The sequence below is a fragment of the Fulmarus glacialis genome, unplaced genomic scaffold (genome assembly GCF_000690835.1).
Source record: "Fulmarus glacialis isolate BGI_N327 unplaced genomic scaffold, ASM69083v1 scaffold5412, whole genome shotgun sequence".
NCBI classification, from domain to species: Eukaryota; Metazoa; Chordata; class Aves; order Procellariiformes; family Procellariidae; genus Fulmarus; species Fulmarus glacialis.
Genome location: NW_009197055.1, coordinates 48,190 through 74,843, shown reverse-complemented (window position 1 = coordinate 74,843; position 26,654 = coordinate 48,190). Strand labels below are relative to the sequence as shown.

At 36.0% G+C, this 26,654-nt stretch overlaps 1 protein-coding gene across 1 annotated transcript in view; it reads right to left on the bottom strand.

The window, feature by feature from the left end:
• Window positions 1–236: 236 nt before the first annotated feature.
• Window positions 237–26,654, bottom strand: part of LOC104072812 (transcription factor 12-like) — a gene marked incomplete at both ends in the record, with an annotated part of 72,837 nt that continues 46,419 nt past the window's right edge. Inside the window, 3 exons of the mRNA XM_009572393.1 lie at window positions 237–289; window positions 3,364–3,499; window positions 20,554–20,618. Of these exons, the coding sequence (XP_009570688.1) occupies window positions 237–289; window positions 3,364–3,499; window positions 20,554–20,618 (254 nt within the window). The remainder of the gene's footprint in view (window positions 290–3,363; window positions 3,500–20,553; window positions 20,619–26,654) is intronic.

Genomic DNA, 26,654 nt, shown 5'->3' with positions numbered 1-26,654 from the left:
GACAAGTGGGTAGGAGCATATAAGCAAGCTACAAATCACTGCTATGAAATCTAAAAATTCCACATCAAATGTGTATTTAGTCCTCCAGAACCACTCCCAATTACCTAGCCTAGCTGTTCATGTCCAGCAGATAGCCTTCCTAATGCTAAAGTTAAGTAATTTGTATGTTTGTCAGGTAAAGAGAGCGCAATTTGAACCCGATTTGTTTTACTATAAGTAAAAAATGTAGTACTTACAGAAGAAGGCAAACCAGGGGGCACCTTTCTTACTTTCTTTGTCTGTAGAGGATCTGTACACAGAAAAACAACGTTTCATCAAGTGTCTACATTACAGATGAAAAAGAAAAAATAGCTACGCTATACAGTTTTTTCTTTCCACAATGGATTTCTTATTTTCCAATTTCATGCATTTTTTATTCTGTGCCAATGAAATTTGTCTATCACATCAATATGAATGTGCTTATATATGTAACATACCATGTTCTTCTCTAAAATAAAGCCTTGCTAAATAATTACTTTCAATGCTTCCCAGAAGGAAAGCAGTTATTCCTAAGAACACTAACACTGAAGGCACACTGATGTCCTTATACACTTGCTAAGAAACAAAGTAAGATTTTGAGATATATAAGGAGGAAAATGGGACTGAGTAGCGAGAGAAATTATTTCCCTTTCTGCACTTCAGAGTAAAGACAGAACTATCAAAAAGGAATTTATGACATGTTAAAGTATGATTAATACTCTAAAATACCTAACACGATGTAAATTTCTATAGCTTTTAGACTATACCAAGGTTGTAAATAAACAGCAAATCTAATGACCTAATTACTTTTCTTAAGTAATAAAGGCAACATAACTCAAATTTGCATGTAATAGAAAAGTTGGAAGTATGATACCTGCTTCCTTCTACAAGTAATTATTGTAACATCACAGAAGTACCCAGCAATTTCACTACCTAAATCGAGAATCTGAACTGTATGCATGCAAATTAGAAGTTAACTGATGTTCTGAAAATGAGTATCTGGCAAGATTACCAGTTCTACAGTTGACCGATTGAGTCTTCAATTAAAATACAAAATTCCTATTTTTTCTATTTTCATTCAGAACATTTAATCACAATTTTATTATACGATATGACAAGTTAAAGGTGAGATAAGGTGAGAATATCTGCTGAGTATCTTTACTCTGATCGTTCCCCACAGGACATGTTCGAAAAGAAAATAAAAGGACTTCTGGAAGAGATATTTACACTGCACTCAAAGCGTCACCTGGAACGGAGCACTGGTTGGTTTCAATGAACTTCAGTAGCAAATTTAAAGTCCTGGTCAGGCAACTCCTTCTCGGGGATAAAATGGCCATAATTCGACCGTGCTTTAAATTCTCAGGCAGCAGTTTTGTAACATTTAACTAGTCCATTAAAAAACCCCAAATATTTCAGACATACTTTCTCAAGCAATCAGGAACAAGACTCAAGATAAAAGTGCACTTCCTTTTCCTGGCATTTCTGGAAAAACATTTCCATAGATTTGTAACCACCACCTGCCATGTCCTGGGTTACAGTCCCCCAGATTCAGCCATGACATAAAGAGGAATATCACGCTGTTACCAGTTTGAACAGGTTTATACCCCTTGAGCTTCTCTTTCAAAGAAAAAAATAAATAGGAGTACTACTCTGAAAACACCACACTTCGCTTCATTTTGTTTAATTTAATAATATCTGGAACTTACCAAACTCTATATAGTTCGCACAAGAAACTAACTTAATCACATATTCAAGTATATAATAGAAATCAGACAATCTCGTTTAGGACTCTCCTTCAACGGCTCCTTCATACCGTAACCTTTCTGCCCCCGTCAGTATCACGCTCTGTTCAGCATCCAAAGTCACACCCCCCCTGTTACTCAGAACCATAGCAGGTTACTATTATAGGAGTTTCTCACTAACACCGATTCAATGGGGGCTAAAACTTAAAAATAACAATAACAACAATAATTTAAAAACCCAACTCTTTTCTATTAAAGTTCAAACACCCTTCCAAGCGGCAAACAATTTCACTGAACTTTTCTCAGACTGTTCCTCTTCTGCAACAGATCTGAAGAACTGCTGCGTTTGATTCTCATATTCTGAGGAAGATGAGTATTTACAAAAATATTTGTAAAGAAAGACAACTCCAGATTAAATGGCAGTTGTCTTGACAACAGGTAGAAAGTTACAAAAAAAAAAAGTATTTTAAAATACACACATACATATACACACACACATATACATAGGTAAAGTTCCAAAGTCATATTTTTATAATTAAAGATTTAAAAAACAATTTCAAGCATGTTCAGGACTACTTTAATGCCCAAGGAGTTTGCAGTTCTAGTTAATACTAAAGTTACTTCAAGAAACAATTTGCATGTGATGAAATCTTACTCGGGGTAAAGTATGGTTTAAGTTATATGGTTCCAACAAACAAGATTTTATTATGGAATAGAAGTGCTATCCAGAATGAGGGGCATTAAAAAACCAAACATATAACTAGAGTAATCCTAATGACATAACGTGCTAACATTGAAATATGGTAGCTTTCAAACTAGAATATCAGGTTACAGTCTCTCTTTTTATGCCAAAAAGAATTTTTTAAAACTTGCACATCCATTTATTCGCGATAGTCTTATAGTAGAAACGATAGAACAACTGGCTCATTCTTGATTCCCTAATTCAATAGAAAGTCTTTAGAGCTCTGAAAGTCTTTAGATTATGACCGACTAGGAAAATTCCATTTATCTCTAGTATCTCCAGAACAAAATATTAATACTGTCATAGGATTATAACAATTTTTAAGCAAGTTCCTGCCTGCATATTTTGCAAGGTAGTTTGATTTTAGGATAAACTACTAGTCTCCAATTGCTAAGAACTTTAAAGGCATGTTGAACCAATTACAATGAACTATATATTGCCCTGAATAAAGTTACTTTTAGCATATAAAAGGATAATTGTTTCCCCTTTCTGTCTTTCCCCTACTAAATAATGGTAATGACCTCAAGGTCAGGCATTTCCAGGAGTTAATGATGGTATGGGTTAAGGGCACTCAGCTGGTCATCAGCTCCTATCCATCTGTCATTATTGCTTTTGCAATTAAGGGTTTTATTGGAGTTTCTTGTTTGTTTTATAAGCAATACTGACCAGCATTGAATCCAAACTAGCATCTCAAAGAATATGTTAATAATTCCGGTTTATGTCTTACATAGCAGTTTGCTATAATTTGAATTGCTCAGTACAGAGCAATCTCCAGTATATATAATGAACTGTCAAAGAAATTAATAAAGTCTGCAGAAATGCATCATGAACAAAAGTTTTAAAACTGTCTATATTACTCACCAAGAGCTGGTGAGTCATGAAGTGGTCTTCGGCGTTGATTTGTGCCAGAAAATGGGTAGTAGGGTGTTCCAGGTTTTCCTGAGGATGACAGCTGACCTGGACTTCCAAGTCCCATATCTGACCGAAGCAGGCTAGACTACAAAATACACAGAGAAAAGTAAAATTAAGCTCTATAATAACTCAGCTGTTAATGTACCAGGCTAACAAACTATTAACCACACATACTGCTCTTAGCATTTATAGGAATTTACTGGGCTTTCAGTGAAGGTCTTAGAGTTCAAAAAAATTTTGACTTTTTAAAATTAGTATGCAGAGAATATACTACAGCATAATTCAGAAAGGCAGTGCAAGTTTGGCTGTGAGCCTCTGAAAAAACATTTCAGTTTAAAACATCTGAAAGAATCAGTTCATACTTAAATTATAAACAAAAATCATAATACTTTGTTTACTTTGCAATATAACACCTCTTCTATTACATAATATAAACATAATTGATAAAAACTGCTAAGAGTTTATAGTGTGACATTAGGTTTTAGCACATACTTAGAAATCCAGACTTACACTACATTCATAAAAACATGGAATAATTGTCCAAAAAAATAAAACGTAGACAAAAGAGATAACATATTAGATTAATGTACAGAACATAAAAAATTATGACATTTTAAAAACTTCAAATCAACAATGTAGTTGAACCCTACCCTTTTTGTTCTCTTTTCACGCAGTAAATACAAAAACATTCTAAACACTTAACAAGTGCATTATATATTGGTAGGCCTCACGTTATTTGGATTTCTTCTGTGAAACTGAAATGAATGTTGGTGATTTATGAGAACATAGTTTTTCCATGGTTGATACTATGCTTAGCCTTGTTTTAGTCTGAAAATCCCCAGACTTGGAGTGAAACCCACAGAACTGTTTGCACAGAAAACAATGCTACCAGGCAGTAAAAATGCATTCACCGCTGCTTCACTCCTGGCTGCTACACACAGCTTTCCTCATACAGCAGCATCCATTCTGTGTTACATGTAGCTAAAGACACTTTGCTTTTAATATCTGCAAAATCAGACAGTGTTTTAAGGTCACCATGGAACCAGCAGCCTTCAGAAACAAGTGATCCGATTTCTTCATATTTGGTCATATGTAGTGCAGTCTTCCTGTCATGAAGGGTGTAAAGCACAGCTGTCAGATGGCAGGACAGTTATGTTTTGCCTACATTCAAACTGCGCTAACATTTAAATGTCAGATGATGCTAAGACAGAAACTGCTGCCTGGATTAACTTTTATACCAAAACAAACTTGAGGTGCCACCTAGTTAAAGTGTCTCCTTCAGCCCCACTGCTCCCAAGCCAATGTTCCCCCTCCCCTCAAACCGCTCTCAATGATGAAGGCCACGCGCACCCGCAGGTTCCAGAGGTTGTCAAACAAGCACGCTTGCAGACTGGATCACGGCCGGAACCGCTCCAGCACTGCTGCCTTCTAGAATATGTGCAGAGGCGTTGCTCTGGCTCTCTTCACATTTCTTTCTCAGTCCTGAATACCCTCTTTCATAAACAAATGTGTTTTTTTGATTACATGGTATCAGTCAAGCTGGTTCTTTTGGTGTGATGACTTGTGAAAGGTGAGGCTAACTCACATGGCTCTCAGTACGGTACTAAATCCGTTTTCACTTGCAATGCACTGGGATTAGCAGAAAATCCAGAGTTCATACAAAATGACAGACTATATATAAAAAAAAGCAAAAACCTCAAGTGCGTTTTTCCAGATAAATGGTTTGGCATATCACTACTGAAATTTCTATCTTTTACTTGTCTGATGACTAATTTGAGCAAGAAAATCTTGTATTTTCATTGAAAAGACCGGGATGTGAAAGAGTCACTCTTACAAACTAAAGGAAGGCCCAGAAGTGTTAACTATTTCTTACAAATCTATCACACAGTTTGAAGAACAAAGTTAATAATGATTAAAAATGTTAAGGCATAAAAGTAAAGTTTCCCCTCAACTCAATTTCTTCATTTTTATTCTTACAATAAAATAGTCTTTAAATCAGAATTGTTAATATGAAACTCATATTGAAATGAGATACCCTTATAAGGAGTGAGGTCATCTTTCAACAAAGTATATAGAAAAGACGGGCCGGGCGGGGAATCTGCTTGTAGACTCTTTCAAGATCTGCTAATTTTGCCTTTGTCAAACAGTTAAGAGTTTATTGTTTTGCAGAAAACATTATGATTATCAGAATATCTGGCTTACATAGTGTAAGTCTGAATTTAGCAAAGATGCTATTCTAAACTTTTATTAGAGTTTTAGTGGTGAACACTGTGCAGAAACCCGGGCGATGTTTTGTGAAAAGCAGTGCCTCCAAACCAACACTGTCCAAAAGAAAAAATGAAACCAGTTCCGCACTTAGCCCAAGACTTGACCTTCAGCCCGAGAATACCCACGACTGAAGGAAAACTTCTTTACATAGCCTGGGGGGAAGGGGAGGAAGTATTGTGATAGTTGTCATTTCAAGTAGCTGAAGCAAGGTCCCACTCACAGAATCCCAGAACCGCTGAGGCTGGCAGGGACCTCTGGAGGTCGGCTAGTCCAGCCCCTGCTTGCTCAGAGCAGCTGTCAAACACAATTAGGAACTACGTCCCATTCACGTTAAAGACAACCCTCCCCACCCCCCCCAGCATCTCCTTCTGATCATTGGCAGTGATTTTGGAAATGCAATGGGATCCATACAGACGTCCCCAAAAAAAGGGGTGGGAGGGTTCTTAGTTCCTCTGTTTCTCTCTTCATTAAGGGGGAGGGGCGGGAGATGGGAAAACAACAACAACAAAAAACAAACAAACAAAAAACACAAAAAACCCCCCAACCCATTAAAACCTCTTAAATTCACTTCTACCAAGCCATTCCAAAAGGCATGTATCTATATCTTTTCCAGACTTAACCTCCAACCTTTACCTAATGACATTTGCCACCCTTGCTTTTGTCCTAAGCATTCCAGTTCTTGACATTTTCATCGGACCCTGAATTTCAAAGCAGCATGGCTACTACAACAACATAAAGTATAAGTAATATAATACATACCCAGTAAATCTCAAGCTATGCAACACACGCTAAAGAACTTTTCTGATCTATATTGTGTTTGGGTAAGAATTTTTTATTAAAAAAAAAAAAGGCAGGAAGAAAAAAACCCGAAAAAACACAACCCTCTTCTACCATTCCCTCAATCAAATGAAGCATCTGTTTAAAATTTTATAATTGTTCCTCAGTCTTCCAAAATAAAATAAAAATAGATGTCATTAGTTCAGCTTATTGATTTTTCTGCCTGTCTGAACCAATTGAGAAGCAATATTGATTAGGACTGATCCTTTCCTAAGGGCATCTGATAAAGAAAGGAATACAAAAATACCACTGAGGATAGCAAAAAAGCTTTGTATTATCAGCACCAAGCTTCTCCTGCCTAAGTGCCCGAGGTCCCTGCACAGAGGCAGATCACTTACATACATAGTTTGCAGCATTCTCCACAGAGAACATTCACGCTCACTCCGAACCTCATCTGCCAAGCATGGATCCAATTACTAAAGAATAATCAATGACTGGTTATTCTCCTGAACGCTGCCGAGTCCTGTCTGCATTACCATTATAAATAAACAGGCATCACCCTTAAAAAGTTGCTTCTTTGGATTTTATAAGGCAAGCTTCCAGCTTCAAAATAAACAAGAATTTATTTAAAGCGGTATTTTACCTAAGGAATGTGTGTTCAATAACCAACCTAAAAAAAAAAGAAAGAAAAGAAAACAAAATATAAAAAGCTTTTATTACAATCAACTAAGAACACGGCAAGCCTGATTCCAAAGAGAACCGAGAAAAAGAGGTAAACATGACTGCTTTACTTTTCAAATCTATCACTTTCAGCAAAACCAAGAAACAGTTTTGACAGCCTCAGGGGAAATGGCATGGCCTGACCCCAAAAATAAAGGCTTTTCCAAGGGCCACTATCTAGACAAATGCTTTAAAGGGGTCTTTTTCCTAAAAAGTATTCTCATAAAAATGAAATGCAGGGGAATCATCTATTCAACATTGCAAGGGTGAGGTGGGGAGAAAAGAATCATATCTACATATGGGGCTGTGTGTATTTATGCACCTTTGTCACAGAAAACAAGTCACTTTGTATTGCAGCTGCACTTACGTGCACGCAAAGTTAGCTTCCATTCTAACAAGCTAATCAACCATATGCTTCTACCAAAATGGTATGCCCGAGATAAAAAAAGCTCCTTACTCAACATATATTAAAATGATTTTTAAATTGATTCTTTCAAAGAATTTGAGCATAAAAGTAAGAAAGTGTTTGACTACTTTGGAAGTTTTCTTTTCCCCAGCCCAACTCTATGAATCTTTAGAATCCCAAAGATACAATTTGATGCCAAAATACTGCTCTGCCTTCAATGAACTTCTAGGACACTGGCCAGCAGAATTCTAATAAGTTGGTAAACACTTCTTTGATTTTCTTACTTTGATATAAAAAAAGAAATGTGGACAAGTAAAGGCCTACAGATGTCCTTATGTAATATTCCTTGCAGCTCTCAAACATTTAGGCTATACGTAGATAGGAAAGCCAAGTTATCCTGCAAAATACACGAACGTTTTTAACAAACACACTCCATACACTACACCATCACATATAAGGTTTTACCTTTTCAAAAATGTATTTGTTATAGGCAGTTAGCCTTGTGCTTCTTGGTCTAAATCTCATTCATGTTCATTTTTTAAATGCAAACGTATTAGCAAACAGTTTAAGAACTCAGTTTTTCCTAGTGTAGCCATAGCCAAACTATGCAATAGTTCCATCCAAATACAACTGTGTGCCTTTACATTATTCATTATTTTCTATGAAAAGAATAATATGGTTGAGAATAAAAGCATTAGCCCATTATATACAACTGATTATGACAGGGCCATTGTGCTGGCATAATAAGGCAGGCTGCTTTGGCAGTGAAATGAGAGCTGCAACTTACCAACTGCAAACTTAGATCTTGAAACCACCCCCCCCCAATTAACTAGTCAACTAGATTTTATTTTTCCTAGTTTTTTTGCATTAGCTTCCTTTTCAAAAAGTTTATGCTCTGAGTCCCAGTAGTCAGGCTGTCCCTATTTAAGGCAAGAAAACTGTCTAAAGTTTTAAATAAAAAAAAAGTACTTAAGTGTTTAGTGAAAAACTGGGTGCATAGATACGTTATTTTGTAAAAGTGAAGTAACACAACAGCACTCATCTCAAATCCCTCCATTATCCCGCCCCATAATCGTAGCCAAACTCACTTGGCATTTCTCTGTTTTTCATAATTATGAAGAGCAGATAGTAAGTGCATTCCTTGCATTACTATAAACTTGAAATGCTGCACTGGGTAGAGCAGAATTTTCATGTACATGTCCTTTTATTCAGTGAGCCATTTGGATGACTTAAATCATGTATATAATGTGTCTTAATATTTCACATGTCTTGCCTTATAGATAAACCTGACAATTTGCATGAGCTAGTTTAAAAGAATGTAAAAAAATGGAGAAGTCAAACTCTGCTAAACTTGCAAAACCCCCAGGTAAGTTGTATATGTTGTCACTGTGATTCCAAAGGAAAACCTACCACAAAATTAAAACATTAACAAATAATTGCTCTGTGAGATACTAGTACAGTACAGAGGTTTGGGCTGCAAAAAGACAATTCACCTGAGTTCCACATCACGCAGTTTAAGCCAAAAATATAATCAAGATATAAAGTGTTGAATTTCACTTTACTCAAGTCTCCAATCTTTGGAAACTGTAAGGAATATGCACTCCAAAATAGGAGCTGAATTTGGAAAAACACTGACATATGATGTAAATTCATTTTAAATTTAAATTCTAGAGATATGTTTGCAATTATCAGCATGTTGTTAAAGAATCTCATCCTGAGAATATCATCAAATAGTAATGTGAAATACAGTGTTACCATTTTGAGAACAAAGGGACCCTGAATGAGTAATCAATAGCAACTGGCAGAAAATGAGGCATTAATTATGATCCTCTCTAGTGTTTTGTCTCAAACAAGGTTTCATTAAATATATTGTGCTAACCTGTACATCTTCAAGCCATTACCAATAGATTTGATCAGATACATTTTTGGTCTGTTTCAGGAGGAGGAACATATTATCAGAATTAAAATACCAAAACAACATCTAAAGTGTTATATGATAACTTTGAGCATTTTTTCTTGATCAATTTAAAGGAAATCAGGGGTTGCTAATAAAACATCTCAGGAGAGGATCCTCTAACAACATGCTGATAATTGCAAACATATTCCTCATCTTAAAAAAATACTCAGATCTTATAATCTCAATGTAGTCTCTTGAAAATTTAATTATCATCTCCTATACCTAAAGTATCATGCAGGTTTGAGAAGATAATGACAGTCATCCATCAACTGCATCCTGTCAGTGTAATCAGGCTAATCTAGCTCACTGGCGTAAAAAACAGCTACCTAGGGTACTAAATACTGAAGTGATGCAACACCATAAACAAAATAACAGACATTTAGTTTTACTGTCTTCCCAATTAACATTAACACTGAAAAATATCAAGGTATCAATATATTCTCTTTTTACACCAAAGCTTTTCTGGATCATCATGAGCTGCTTCTTCAATGTGTATACCTAAGCAGAATCTGCTACTATAGATAATTCTGTTTATGTGTAAATATACTGAGACTGAGCACAGGGACAGAGGAGGGAGAAGGAAGTAGTTTATTCAGAATTCCAAATATGTTTTTTTAAGCAGTGGGAGGAGTAAAGATTAAAAGCAAAGGGAAGGAAACATTTTGTATTCCTTCTGCATCTCAATGGCTTTAAAGCACCCAATTAATACAAATATTTTGAATGAGTCCCTTCCTTCTCTTTTGCAATAGTGGCTTCCCTGCGCTGATACCGCATATTGGCCAGACTACAAATTCTGTCTTACACTTCTAAAAGCGGCACCCTGCTGATGTTGGTGTCCAATCCCCGAGGTTATGCTAGCTCAGCTTGTCTTCGCTCATCCCCTCGGGCAAGGTATTTTTGCGTTGCTGACTGAATTCTAGGAAGGCATTACTAAGCATTATGATTACAGGTCAGGCTCCCCCCCTTTGCCTTTGAATCTTTTTGCTACATTATGAAAACAGTAATTTGAACAGCTTCCTTGCTGTGATTATACAAAAGCAGAAGGTTTGTGGAGAACTGCAAAATGTCAGAAGACAAGCAGCTGAGAGGGTATTCATCTACTTTTTAATTTTTTGGAACCAACCTTCCTGCTTTTCTCTATGATTACTAGATACGAGCAGAAGTCAACATTATAATAAAAGATTTTATGCTGAATTTTATTTACAGAAGTCAGACTATAAAGGATATTACAAAGCTCAAACTGTCCTTGCATCTGTTTCTCCCTCTGCATCTTCAGCAAAATGATTTCAAAAGGTTTCAGATCATTAGTAGAATGTTTCATGTATATGGTATAGAAGCTGTGCGTCTCCTCTCCCACAAAACCAAGAGGAAAATCTCACTCACTCTAAGCACCAAGTCAGAAAATGTGTAACATAATGAGGGTTCAAAAACTGTCAGTAATATAGCAACCAGATAATTGTTAGGCCTTAACATGGAGGACCCATATGTTTTCACATACGATCAAGTGAAAGCTAAGTCCAGTACTAGGGTGCTAGTAAATGGACAGACAAGCCCAGTAAATACCTTAGGCTACAATCCCCTCCCTTTCTCCCCCTGCTCTTTAGAAGTCTGTGCCATCAGGAGCACTATCATCTTGAAAAGCACTCCACAACACAACCGAAACCAATGCAAGTTGGATGGTTTAGTTCCACAGAAAAGGAATCAAAATGGCAAATCTGTCTTGTGCTTCTTTCCATCCTCTGACTATCTGCTCAAGCTACAGTCTCTCCCAGCCCATCCCAGGCAGCAAATTCTAAGTAACAGGTTGCTTACACCACTCTTATCTCCCCCTTCCCAATTCTACTCAGGGCCCGTATTCATCTTGAAAGCAGTAATCAGTGCAGATGCAAAGTTTGGGAAGGGACTCTACCTCCCTGTGAAGTAAGAAAGGAAGGTAAATGGGGGCTCAATATACTAGAGTAGTTGTAGACAAAAGGAATAAACACTTCAAAGAAAATCCAAAGGGCAATCCAGCTCATTCAAACAGATAGGTATGGCTGGGAGAAGAGAATTGAGCTAATCTTTTCCCCATCCTCCAATAATACCATAAATTTGTAATTGAGAAGCACCCAGATCTGAGGCAGTAAGATTAGCTGGAGACAAACAGTAACTGGCCAAAGAAATTGTATCAGCACTCCATGGTGTAACATGCTTTTTACTTCCTTATGCAGCAATGTGTAAGATACTCTCTATATATATTGATTTACAGGATATTCATTACCTTAAATACAATCAAACACAATCAAAAATTAAAAGGAGGCACTAAAGTTTGCCAACCCTGAATAGCGTGAGAAAGAGAAGGGCAAAGACAAGTAACAGTTTGCCTGCTTAAGACATTCAAAATGATCCCTTGCAGAGCTGCTCCCCTTTTATAAATAGCATCCCTCCCCCAACTATAACTAATTCCTAACACCTGCTACCCACTTGATTCCGGGGGGGATGTCTTCCCTGATTAACTTCAGGTGGTCACCTCCAGCTCCAGAAAAAGAAATCTAGCCTGTGCCCAGTACATCTTTACTTTCTAAAAAGGTTCTGCAGGCTCCTTATGTGCTGAGAGACAGGAGATATCTTCCCAATAGCACAATAAGTAATTAACTTCTAAAAAATCATAATCAAGAGAAAGAACATTTTACTTGAGAAGCAAAATGAAGCAAAATAAACTCAAGTTTGGACATTCCATCTGCCCTTAAACTGTATCTCCCTCTCCCCATCCCAACCTTTTAAGACAGTATCAGCCGCAGAATCCAGAGTCACTGCTTCAGTTAACTTTGTGTCAGCCTTTCCTTCAAAAGCCACATTTCTTAGAGATTGATAGCTCAGCTGTAAAAATCTGCTTTGGGGAGACACCTGATATCAAAGTTGTCAGAGAAGAGGAGATTAAAAAGAGAAAATTTACAAAATAAAATCAGTTTGTCAGCTTTAAAGTTATATTGGTATTAAAAACCCCACACATGTACAAGCCTTAACATTTTTTGTACTTCCATAACTCAGTATTACTTGGATTTAAATAGACATTATATTTTCCATACTGTTTCTAAAACTATACGAGGAAGGAAGAAAAGCAACTGGTGCCACTGCTTGTAGTCTAAGACCCCACAGATAAGAAAGGTCTAGAATACCATGTATTTTTCTGCCTCATTGGAAAGATCCATTTAAAGCATCTTCAAACATACTGTCAGCAGTTAGCAGGAAGAGCTTTCTTGTTGCTGTTTAATAGATACATTAGTTTAAAAAGAAAAAAAAAAAGAAAAAACCCCAACACCTTGTGGGTCCATAGCTGATGCAACCTGACATCTTTTATTAGCACTAAAGTAAATTCTAAATCTTTTTTTAAAACTACAAAAAAAAAACCTACAAAAAGCCCCTCTATAGCACCTAAGCTTTTTTATAATTAGCATGTTTAAAGTATGCATTTTTTTCCTTATTGTATACAATTATATTGAAGTGTGTATTCTCTCTCTCTCTCTATATATGTATTTTTTATTATTATTTTTTAAAAGATCTAATTTCAAAACCTGGAAGTTAAAAAAAAAAAAAAAAAAAAAAAACCCTAAGGGTTTTAGCCTGAAGGGATCTGAGACGCACTAGCTACAAGGTTTAGCCTAACATTCTCCAGAGAGAATTATCCACACTCTAGGATCCCTTTTGCCACAATATTATTTCCTCTACTATCTACCACCTCGGTGTGGTCTAAATATGGCTATTTCCAATCATTCCTGAGACAAGCTATTTACAGTTTTCTATTAATTTAAACCCTTTCATTAGTTCCCTTTTTTTAAAAAAAATCTTTTCAATAACACTACAATATCATAGGAGCAGATGGCACATCCTCAACACAGAATAACTGTCTAATTATTTCTCTCAAGGAAGCCAAGTAGGGATAGAAGTCTTAGAGACAAGCAATACAAAAAGTTTCAGGATATGAACAGAATTCCTACAGGAAGAAACAAAAACTGCAAAACCCTGAATGTGTGCGAGAGTGCTTGCATATGCAAACTTCAGACAAACATCAGGTTACCCAAGAAGAAACTACGAAGTACTCACTGTACTAAAAAAATAAAATCAGTTAATCTTCTCCTTTATACTATATACACATCTTACAATTATAAAATTTATGAACATATTAAAAATACTTTTAAGTTGGTACTATTCAGTTCTATTATTTTTTCTCTATGCAGCAAGCTGGTATCTACATCCTACTATGGATACTTGTTTACATGCTTGCTTGCATATTGCTCACCACCTCACCAGTAACACAAAAAAGTTGCCATTTTTGCCTATGCACAATATGAGCGAGCTTTTATGTTCTTCCTAGACAACTCAAATTTCTGGAGTTCTACTCTTATTACACTTCTTCAACCTGTGAGACAGCTGTTGGAGAGAGTGTGCTCTGAGATACTACTTTCCCCAGCATTGCAGGATTGTTCTTTACATTGGAATTCTGCTCAAACTGTTTTAAAGTCTTTTCAAATTTGAAAGAGGCAAATTACTGACTATGCAAAGGCAAAGTAACATACACTTGCAAACATTTCTTTTGCCAAAGTGATCATCTGTTAAATTGCCCAAGAAATTGGTGCTAAAGGCATTTTTGGGTTTATTTTAAAGTTCTTACAGTGTGTTTGTTAACAAGCAGCTTAAAATTTTTTTGCACAAAAATAAACCAAAGTTTTTAGTCTGTGAAGGATGTAACAGCTAATAAATACAGTTTTTCATGCTTGTAAATTTATTCTTTAATACATTGCTAAATTTGCAGACAACAAGATGCAAACCTTCAAGGTTCCACATTAAATTGTGAAGAAAGTTGTTTTCAAGTCAATAAACAAAGAAAGGTCACAAATTTTTGCTGAAAAACCAACAGTATGAATTCCAATTGCTCAATACCTATACTGTATTAAATTCTATAATATTTTTCAGCACCAGTGAGTCAGGCATATACAAACCTAGCTTTCTCTGACTGGCACCCAGATGAGGAGAATGCTTCTACGTTGAATCATAGCAAAGGTGGAAGATAGATGAGTTTGTTCCAACTTACTTTAACAATCAGTGACAAGTCAGCTAATTTTTTCTCCAAGGTCTTACCCAAGTAACAGCATACATTTAAAGTAATTTAAGAATCACAAAACACGCTCTGAAGATGCACAAAGGCCACTACATCTATCTTAATATTCCACTGAAGCATTTTTTTTCCCCCCAATGAACAAGAAATTGGTAAATCCTGAAAAGTTGTCTGAAATTATATGTTAATATGTTTACTTGAAGTATATTCCCATGAGGAGCACTAAGTATGGTGCTAATGTGCATAAAATGTTACTGTCATACTGCAAAATTCAGGCTAATTTAATAATGCCTGATGTGCCTTGCATCATGTTGCAATGATGCAATAATATGCTGCTAAATGAGTCACCTCACATTAGCTTCACAGCAATAGCAGAGCTGATGGCTATTGAAGGGAAAATGGTGTAGCAATATTACTGGAAACATAGATGGACCAGCTTTCTATTGGATTTTAATTCTTCATCCAAAAAATAAAGATTCTGAAGCAGCCTTATTTATTGCCAATATGCACAAAACTTATATAATAATAGCAGCAGAAATAAGTTAAAAATCCATCTGCCACTACTAAATAAAATATATATAGTATACACAGTATCATATAAATTTTTCATATGCTCTCTATGTAGCATATGTATATATATAATGTACTATATATAGTATATATTTTATGCAGTATTTTATATATATAATTTTACATAGACTAAGTGAAATGTATTTAGCAAATATAACCCATAGCTCCTTCCAGCACTCATGTAGTCTACAGATTTATCATCAATTAAACTTTTTTCTAAATGGTTTTTATAACATTTAAAGTGTCCCATCATCATACAGAACATATAGATTAGAGAGTTAGAAAAATAAAGTAAATTAAGATACATCTCTTTATAGAAAGGTTACACTTTAAACAAAAACTGGTGAATGCCTCTTTAGTTCTTGCCTAACATCCATTATGTTTAGCACTCGATTTTATCTCCTTTTTCACACGTGGGATAGTATGCAGACTTGAAATTATTATGAAGGGAGGGTAAATGTGTTATCTCCACATGTCAAAAAATCCATAATGTCTATTTTGCATGCGTGATTGTTTAGAATTAAAACAGAACATTAAGGGGATAGTCACAAATAATTTACTATCTTCAGCCTAGTGACGCCAGTGGGGAGAGACAGACTTTGCCAGGCACGTGAGAACAGGCACTGTTAGGCTAAAGGAGCATCCCCCCTCTCTCCACCAATTAGCTGGGGCACTTACAGGCTCATGGGGATAAAGTTAGCTTCCGTGAAGACCCACAGAAACAATTAGAAGAATTAGTCTAAGAGCTACACATGTATTGCACATTTATCTCAATTTCACTTTGAAAATAGTGCCGATTCCTGGCTTTCTTAGAGCTCAGACCTGTCAAAGCAATGTGCAGTGACAGCTGGGTACATTTTTGATGATATTGGAAATGGGAGTCATGCATTCAATATCTGAAGTCTAATCTCATTTCTTTTACATAAGCTACAGTTTTCAGTATTAAATTACACAAATGTAAAGAAAACCCTTTTTATTACAAGAAGCCTGCTGAAAACTTAATCTATATCCTATTTAAGATTTGTGAAAAGATGCCCTACCCAAATCTGCAATTACACAGCCAACAGGAATGGTGGAATCCCACACAAAAATCACAAACAACCCCTCTCCTCCAATTCGAAGAGACAAATGAAGACGTTGTGTCAAGCCATGTAGCATTGCGTTTCATTCTGATAGCAAAATACAGTTTTTACATTTCTTCTAAAAGCTGTTAATTCTTTGTCCAGGTAAAAGTTTTTGACATTCATCTAAACCAGCTCTGCATAAGCCTCGATTTGTCATCTTACCTATCCACTTAGAGTCTATATACGCTATGAAACATCAGAGAGGAAAAAAAGGCAGTAAGAGTTGGAAAGGTGCAGAATATAGTGAAGACCTCTCAGAAGGAGAAAGAGTATGCAGTAAAGTACAAATAAAGCCAAAAAAGGAAGAGGATTCAGAACTTGATTGCAAAGCACTAGACAAGCACAGGTTTTAATGTAGCACACAAACATACACCATTAACCTTACTAACACTAAACCACATGAAAAACACAGCTTAAGACACATGCAACTACCTTATTCACACTGTTACTTGCATGAATGGGCCCAGTGCAAAGGGCTATACTCTAGAAAGCTCTTTTTTCTGGCTTGCTTAAAACACCTGATGGAAATAAAACCTGAAAGTATGCACTTCCTGTTCGGTAAAACAATCATAGATTAGCCACATTTACATTCTTGTGACTAAATGTTATACCTGAATCACATTTCTTTACCTAAGTTGCTTAGATTTTTAAGCTACATTGAAAATCCATCACACTTAACCTCCTACAGCCTAAATATAAAGCCTGTAGGTAGCTAACAGTCCATAGAAATCACACATCCACACCAGGTTATTAATACCATTTACACCAATGACATATGGAAAGAACTTTGGTAAGAGAAGAACAGGTTGGAGAGTATTTGGAGAAGTTAGTTATTTTTAATTAATCTGTACCCAGTAAGATACTCAGAAGACTGGCTCTTGCCATTCTTGCAATTTCAGAAACCTTAGCCACTGTCTTTGAAAACTCATGGTTCAGAGAGAGTGCAGAGACTAAAAAAGAATAGGGTTGGTTGGTTTGTTTGAGGGAGGAACAAAAGCAGTGGCTTGTAATTCCTCAACAGTTTTGGGTTTGTGTTTTTGTTTTTTTTTTTAAGAATACTGGAAGAAATAGACTGCAAATGCCAGAAGATAATGAAGAAGTGATATAGATTCAGCTGGAATAAACTATGTAAAATCAATCTCACTTCCTTCTCAGCTAGCATAAGAGGTGTTTTAATAAGGCTTTTACTACTTTCACATTTCACAGGTGAACTAAGGAACCAAGGATAACTAAAACTACTGCTGAATACAGAGCGTAGCTGTTTAAAAAACAGTAGCTGGGAGTTCATGATCAACACTGGGTGAATCTAACTGAGACTTTGCAAGCGTTTATTTTGGGCATCATTCCACCTCTTAATTAGAGACTTGGATGAAAAATGAAGACCACATTTACTAAATTCACAAAGCAAATAACCCAGAAGGATCTACAAATGCAGTGCAAGTCTAGAATTCAAAATTGTACTGACAAATTTAGAGAAGGTAGAAGCAATGTGTTAAGAAGTAAATACATTTTTGCAGATGGAACCTGTAAACTGAAAAATACAGGTTGAGGAATGACAAGCTGGCCAGCATTCCACAAGAAGGTATTGGGAAATTTTAGACCATCACCAATCAAACAAGTATCAAAGATTAGATATTTGTTATGAAAAAGGCAAATACCACATGGCAAAAGAGTATTGTCAGAAAGACCCAGGAAATTTCTTTTTGCCTTAATTGTAAGGCCTTAGATGAGGTACTTCACCTAGTTTGAAACACTGGAATTCCCTAGGGTTGTGAACCTACTAGAGAACATCTAGAGCAAAGCAGAAGCTTTTCTACCAATATTTCAGTCTGAGATAGACCCTCTTACATATCCGCTATGAAAAATACAACTGCACTATATTCCGCACTATACACATCAATGTAAAAATTAACTCCATTTACGTCTTATCTTTTCTAAGGACTCCTTATGATCTTAATCATCTACTGGATTAACAGCCTCTACAGAGTTAAAAGAGTATAGATTCTTCTCTGAGTCCACTGTCTGTAAGACAAGAGTTTGATGCTTTCATTACAATGATATTTAGATAACGCATCAGGGAAACTTTTTAGAAGTCCATTTAAGTAATGGAAAACAAAACCCAGCATGGTCATGTCAGTCTCCTCCATCTCTAAAGGTTTTTAAGAATTGACTATATGAGCATCTGTTACGGACAATGCAGCTGATTCTTCTTTTGGATTGTCAAAATGACCTCTCAGGATTGCTTTCAACCTTCTTCTCTATGATTGCTTGCAACATCGTAGCTACAATCAGAGCTGTATTTCAGGCACTGCCACGGCTTTATGAAAAATATAAAAAAAAAACGAAAAGATTCAGAAATCCCACCACATTCCAAGTTAGCAAATTATTTCAAACACCGTCAGATTTAACTGATAAGACCAAATTAAAGTACAAACTGTAACTTATCATATAAATTTTAATTCAATTTAAATTTAGTTGAAAGTTAACTCTATGATCATTTTCTATTATCCTGAATATAAAAACAAAACAGATCTACCTACAATAACATCTTTCCCATATACTAAAAATGTTTGAGAAGAAACTGTGGAAGAGGAAATAGTAGGAAGCATATCAAAAGAATAAACAGAATTAGAAGTGATGTTAATAGAAACAAATATGTATAAGATTTTGGCTTTAAAATAGCTACATATAAAAATTAATATTAAATGGTACTAGATATAAACAATTAGAAGATATAAAAGCATTTTCCTCAGTGAAAAGCCAAACAACAGAAATTACACTCATTACCGCAAAGCAAAACAGAATTTTATGCAAAGTTAACATAAACCCATTTTCCAATACAGAACATTAACTTAACGAAAGAGTAACGTGGAAATTAATTTGTTTCCAAACTAACATCAAGTTTAATTTATTATATTTAAACACAGTACATACGGAGTTATTTGAACAACAGTAGTAACACTAATACAATGTTTTACTGTCTAGACTGGCAATAATGTGAAGCCCATAACTTGAAGAGGTATACTGCTTTTTGTGAGAATGTTACCGAAAGCTCACCCATACAGTTACAAATGGGTCTTTGTTCGTCACACCTGTGTTGCAGAGAAGTAGTAAAGGCTGTGAGAATGATCCTTTCTTAATAGGGGAAGCGATGTTAGGACTGCATTGCCACATCGTGCTGCCCATTCACACTTCCCAAACTACTAGTTAAGAGACTCAAAACCAAGATGTCAAACTTGCGTGCTGAGTTTTATCCTCCAGAAGAAAGATGTTCCTGAAAACATCAGTTCAAAGCAAATAGTCTACTTACAGTAAAATTAAAAAAGATTCCTCTTTGAGAAAACAAGCATAACAAATTAATTTCTTAGAATCAAAACCATAATATATTAGTTATTTAAATCTTTGTCAACAAATACTGAGTGTAATCAAATGCTAATTATACTTTTTTAAACATTCAAACTTCCTGTACATTCAAAACAGACTTTTAAACAATGATCAACAGAGTATTCTTAATGTGACTCATTAGAAATAACACAGAAGAAATCTTCACTCTAAAATGAAGATTTAGAGACATAAAAAGAAACTTTTCTTAATTAAAAAACACATCATCAAAACCACAAAATAATACAGTATTACACTGGATAACCTAATTGTTAAAAATTGAAAGACTAGTAACACTGTTTTCCTTAAAAAATGCACATGATCTCCACTAGGAGTAACAGTTAACTAATTAACTATATTCAGCAATTACTGGTATTTTTTGACAAATTATATGTGAAAAATCCGAGTATCACAGACTAATCGTGATGTGCAATCAGTACTGGTCTGCAATTCTGTTTGCAGACTTGGAGAGAGGAACGAATAACTGCAAAGGGTAAGAAAACTCATTTCACGATGATCTGCAGAAAAGATGTGATACACACAACTGAAGCACATTGCTCAATATCTTCAAACTAGTAACAATCTCCCTTTTACTAAAAACATAGGACTTCATGTGCATGAGCTACAGAACCAGTTCCACTTGCAAATAGCAAAAGTATCTCCTCTAAGTGGATGTATGTAAGTGCAAGGCAATTTGACCACATAGAACCCAGAAAATTTATTCTGCAAATTGTGAAACACATTCTTGTTTATTATGTTTGGTAGCCTGACACATTCAAGTAACTTAAACTAAATTTTAGTTGAGATCATTCCATTTGCTTTCAATCATCACTATACTTACTTGACAGCCTGGTAACCCCGTATCTCTACCATACAATGGAAATGGACCTCTATCCGAGGTTTTTCCTGTAAAAGACAGACATTTGAAATTAGGTTCTTTTTAAAATCTGCTAGATATCTGCATCAGTTGTCCTTATATATGCAATTCAGAAAATCTGTTAGCATCATAGTAAATTTACAAAAATTAAGTTGCATGAATAAAAGTAGGCTTTTATACATCTGCATTTAACACAAACAGCACTACTGTAATAGATGACATACTTACCTAATTCCATTTCTGATGTAACCGATCCTTAAAAAAGAACTACTGCAATTTTTTGTTGTTATTAAAAAACCACCCCTATCAGTATGTTTAAATAAAAAGGGCAAAGGTCCAGCTTCACTTCCATTATCAATGAGCAAAGATAGAGACACTTTTAGACACTTCTCCTTCCTACATGAAACTAACACATAGCTGGTATCATCTTAGGTGATTAATATACTAAGCAGTAAAATAAAACCAACAAAACCACATGAAAAGTGAACAAAAACTTCAATTTAGAACAACAAGAAAACCCACACCAAACTTAAACCATGGCTGAATCGTTCAGCTCTTGACACTCATCCCTGAAATCCTTAAAAATCCTTTCGTTTCATGTACATTCCAGTCAGGTACAAAAGTCAAGCAATAGAACTGGTCAAGACAGCAAACCAGACTCTCCTCTTCTGCCATATATGCAATATTTGCTTGTGGGTAGCACATACTGAACATAGTGCCTTGTGCAGAGTGGCTGCCCTCTGATGTTGCTACCTGAGGTCGCAAGACATTAGCAATACATTTGTCAATTCCAGAAAAACTACTCAGTGCTGTATTTGTTGGTTACACCACCAAACTGGCATGTTTGTATATTAAAACTCAGTGTGAAAGTTCTCCAGTAAGGCTCAGAAGTTTATCAATCAACACTTTTTAAAAAACACCTTGAATAGAAGTCTCTGCTGAACAATGTCAAGAATCAGACAGGCACCAAATATGTGCATAACAGAAAACACCAAGTGCATACGCCTGCCCTAATTATGACACAGTTAGAACTAAGAAAACTAGAAAACTAAGAAAAACCCCATAACACCACTCAGAGTCTTATCCAAAGGCAAGCATTAATAAACTATGATACCCATCTATTTGAAAATGAGTGTCATCTTCCCCAGCTAGGCATTCCCTTTTCTAAACAATGCGTGTGTCATCCAGTCCTCATAAGAAGAAAAAGTAGCCTTTCATACACATTCTCATTTCAGTGATAAATAGCTCCATGCTATTGCAATTGCACTTCTAGAACAGGACTTCCTTTGCTTTTTCCGATTTTCTCTCTTACTACCAAAAATCCCTAAAAGTCATTTCCTAAGAGGAAAATCTAAAGTATGCTTATTGTTCATTTTACAAGTGCATCTTATGTAAGCACAGAGGAAGTCTGAAGCTCTTGGAACAACATCTCTGCAAGATTATCATCTTGATAACTACAGGTAGTCTGGTCAACAATAGTTTGCTTGAAAAATGGCAGCTTTGCTGTAACAAAGGAAGGAAAAAAGTTAACATTTTTCTGCTGAAGCAATTTGCCTCTAACAACTGTTGGGCACCAAGCAAATAAAATACCTAGCACGCAAAATTATATGAAGTAGGATGAATCACGCTGTTCATATTAAACCAGACTCAGCATTTTCTTTCCAGAAAATGAGAATCTTATACCACATGATAAACAACTTTGACTGAAGTATGCAGTATTCCAGGCAGGCTTTAAAACAAGTATTTGTACAGGAGTCAATTACAGAGGCTAGAAAAATTATGATTTAAATTATGGTTTGTGTAGCAAGCAAGAAATTGTTAGATAAGAATGCATAAAATCATGTTATTTAAATGTTATCACTTAAAAAGTTTGGCAGGTTCAAACTAAAGGAAAAAAGCTGACTAGAATAGCCCAATCTATACTAAATTTGATCCTAAGAAATGATCGAGAAAAGTCAAGGCTGCCTGACGCTGCCTAAATATTTATCAAGAATTAGAGCCGAAGCAAATTAACCTCTAACCCGTGTTCAAATGGCTAAGCTTTTCAATGAAGAGTTTGGAAAGCAACCTAGGATCAAGTACAAGACAGTGCCTTTCGTGGAGAGAGTCTCCCGAACACATTCCCAGTGCAAGCACTTAGGTAGGACTCTCAAACCTGCAATAGTGTCACAATGTTAAAGGTACACATTTTTAAACAAGAAGAAAAATCAACAGGCACACACTACAGAAACACATGTTGAGCCGACACTCCAGTCCTGTTCCTGGTTCTCTCTTGTACTGTGGAACCGCACCCTCTTGTCCCTTTTGCAGGACTGGAGCACTGTGCTAGCTGCATGACCTTCACATTCGCACAGCAGAAGGATGGGAGAGAGAAGGTGAGCTGTCCCAGGCACTGCTAGAGCACATCTGTTGCACTGTTCATGAGAGAAGAGGATACTACATTGAAAATGTTTCCCAGCATTGTGCTCTCTGGCAGTATCACAGGATGGTTTCACTACCAACACAATGGAAAAGTGAAAGAGTATTGACTACAAATTGCCTGTTGTCATTTCAACACACTTTAGCTGCTCCAGTCTAGGCACGATGTTGTTCTCACTATTTAAAGCCTTGTAAGCAAACATCACAGGTAGTGTTTACTTACCAACAGAAAGAGAAAATACTTAGCAACTACTCCACGTAGTAAGTGAGTCAAGTACTTGAAAGGTGGGTAATGTCAAATTTGAGAAGATGACACTTCCTTGCTGGTTTAAGAAATAGGTAGATCCCATACATACTGTCTGATCAATGCCTGGGCAGCCTCTGGCATCCGATAAAGTTCAAACACATAGCCAAATACATCAAAGCAGAAACCCTTTGGTGGTTTTCAGCTTATCAAATACCTTCCTTAATTATTCAGATTCTCTACAGATTGACAGAAGAGCATAAAAATGTAGCTGTTACTGTAAAAACCAAACTTACTGGAGTGCCAGCGTTTATGAGCATGCAAACTTTAAAAATACAGTGACACCGAAAGCCCAAGCAGACCCTGAAATGTCTTGCAGGTTTACCCCACAAGATTTGCTGTTGAGTATGTTACACCCTCTGTCTGATCGTATCCTCTTCACCCTCTCTCAAGAGGGTCTTGTCTCAGTCAGTGCTCACTACACAGATGGTAATAGTATCTTTTTTATTATAGCTGGAAATTCAGAAACATTAATGCTCAGCATTAAGGGCACATGAGGAAACTCACTACAGCACCTGACATTAATTGGAAGAAGGAGAGGGGTATGCAAAAACACTACTAAATGCCAAAATCCTCATCGAATGTTTTCATTTGCACAGGTTTGTGTAAACATGGCTGTAAGGTACTGTGTAGACATACCAGCTGGGAAGGCAAAGTAATGCCCAAATGAAATTTATTTCCTCTTCAGATCCTATTTTATTTTCACAAAATATTCATGAGAAGTAAAGCAACTTTGGCCAGTTTTCTCAACCCCAACACTTCCCATCAGACCTGTGCAGTAGGGCTTCCTACACAAGACTCTTGTGAATCATCAGCTCCTTGATCACCTTTATCACATACCTCCTAACCCACATGTTTCAAAAGTTATGTGCTGTCATTTTAGAAGCAAAATCTATGCCTTGCTTACAAAGAAGTAGCATCATGGTAAACTTTTCTTCAGGTTACATATGGGTGGCTCTATATCGCAGAGTTTTGTCTTCCAACCAGATTTGAACTAAACCAACGGACATTTAAAAATAATTGAGTTGGTTATATACAGAAATCCTAAATCTGCACAGATCAACTCACAAGGCATTTGAATCTTTTAATAACTTAGAATGAGTTTGAATTTTATTTTATTTAGTAAGTTTCATGTGTTTTTATCAACAAAAACTTCAATGACCTAATCACTACCTAACAGGCTTAAAGCCCAAGGACTATGGAGTTAAAAGAAACCCAACCAAGAAAATCCCACTAAGCATTTTGAACCACAAGTATTTCCTAACTTCATAAACTTAAAACCTTGACACATTCTGTACCAATTCAAATATTAATAGGCATTTAGTAAATAATTATTTTTCTCTTGCAATCGTTTGTCTAAATGTGATATGCTCACGACTTAATACAGCTTTTGAATACCGCACAAGGAATTGTATTCCATAATAAATCTATTTGTGTAACAGCTGTGCAGCCTAAATACTCTTAACACAGAATGAACTGAAACAGCAAGATGCAAAGTGATAGTGAGCTGAAAACAGCAGTACATTAACTCAGTTGAGGACTACTTCAGTGAATGTGCTATAAATGCCTGCCAGTAGTAAAACAGCCTTTTCCCACTGCTTCTAGATAATGCTTGGTTTATGAGAGGATGGCAGAACATAACTCTGCAAAAAATTACTTCAATTCCCACAGAATTAACCCTTCATAGACTAAAGATCTTTCTATGCATTGCTAAGAATTTATTTGGTTGGCAATATGGAAAGCACCAACATTTTTTAATGAAGCAATGTTTATCATCCAGTATGAATACCACAGTGACCACAGCTGGCAGCTGCTCTGTTTGTCAGACATGAAGTATGTCTGCCCTACTTGTAGAGAGAATCATCTTTCAGTGAATCTTGAAGCATGATTTTACAGTTTCTAATCATCATTGATAACACTGTTAACCAGTCACAACAGAGAGCCTACCCAAAAGTCAGTTTACAACAAAACATTGTGGATACCTTTGAGGATTTTTTTTTTTTTTTAAATAAAGTTATTAAACTGGTGTTGGTAGATTTGGCTAGAAATCAATTTTTATACTGCCTTCCCCCCCCTACATCTAGTAACAAAGTATCCAGCCACAAAGTACGTGTCTTTGTTACCCATAGAATTAATACATTCAAATAATTTTTCATATGCAGATCCAATACAACAAGGAACAAGCTGTAAAAGCTATACTGATAGCTGCATACGGATCATGCAAGAAAAACATTCAACAGAGTAAACATTTTTCTACAACTCCTAATAGCACTTTCCAACTTATCACAAAGTAGAAAGTAAGTACGCAAAGTTTGTAGAATAACATCCTGCCTCCATACAGGTCCATTCTTTATTTTTTTAAATTTTGTGGTGTTAAAAATTATTTTTCAGCAATTATTCAGTATGGTGAAAAAAATTCACGTTTGATTAAAACACAAAACCGCTGTGCTCCTAAGATTTGGTGTGCTGCCGCCTTCTTAGAGGCAAGAGTGACTGACACATGCAGCCATAAAAGTTTTACTACATATCTAGACATTTCCCACTGCACCGGAGGAATCATTTCTTTCTCTTCTACTACTATACAGGCCTACTCATTAATAGAGGCTGTCACAGTTTTAATATCTGTCTTATACCTACAATCCTATCTCTAATATTTTAAAGGTACATAATACACACGTGTATAATTGTGAATACATATAAAAATATTACACACATTTTTCCTTATAATACTTGTGACCAAAACTTATGGAAATGAAACAGAGATCTGAAGCAACACAATTTGAAGAAAGTGCTTAAAACAAATGACCTCCTATTCTCTTCACAACAATTTGTTTAAGTATTATTGGCTAATGTGTGCCAAGCATGCTGCTGGCTACACTGACGATGTTTAACAAGCCAGTGCCAACAAGTGCAGCTGCTGGACTTGCAGCACCCTCCTCCTGTTCATCCCAAGCCAAATTACTCACTCGGCTATGAACAATGAAGCAGCAACATAGGAAAATGCCAAGTGCAAGTGAGATTAGTGATAAACTACAGGATCCCTACAGAGGTCAGTGATTAGCAGGTCCCCAGTCGTAATCACTTTCCTAACCTAGCCTTTATCTCATCATACGCTCCATCTTAGCTCAGTCGTCTTCTGACTGCAAGCAGCTTCCCAATCAATAACCCTTGAAGTCTTGCAAACTCATCCACACTGCCTTACCTTTTAATAAAGCAGTCAAACCTACATAATATGAATTGTCTGCAAACTCCTAATATAAATTTTGAACGTTAAGATTAAGAAGTAATTCATACATAACAAAATCACGTCACTGGAAAATTTTGTAATGGAGTAACAGAACAG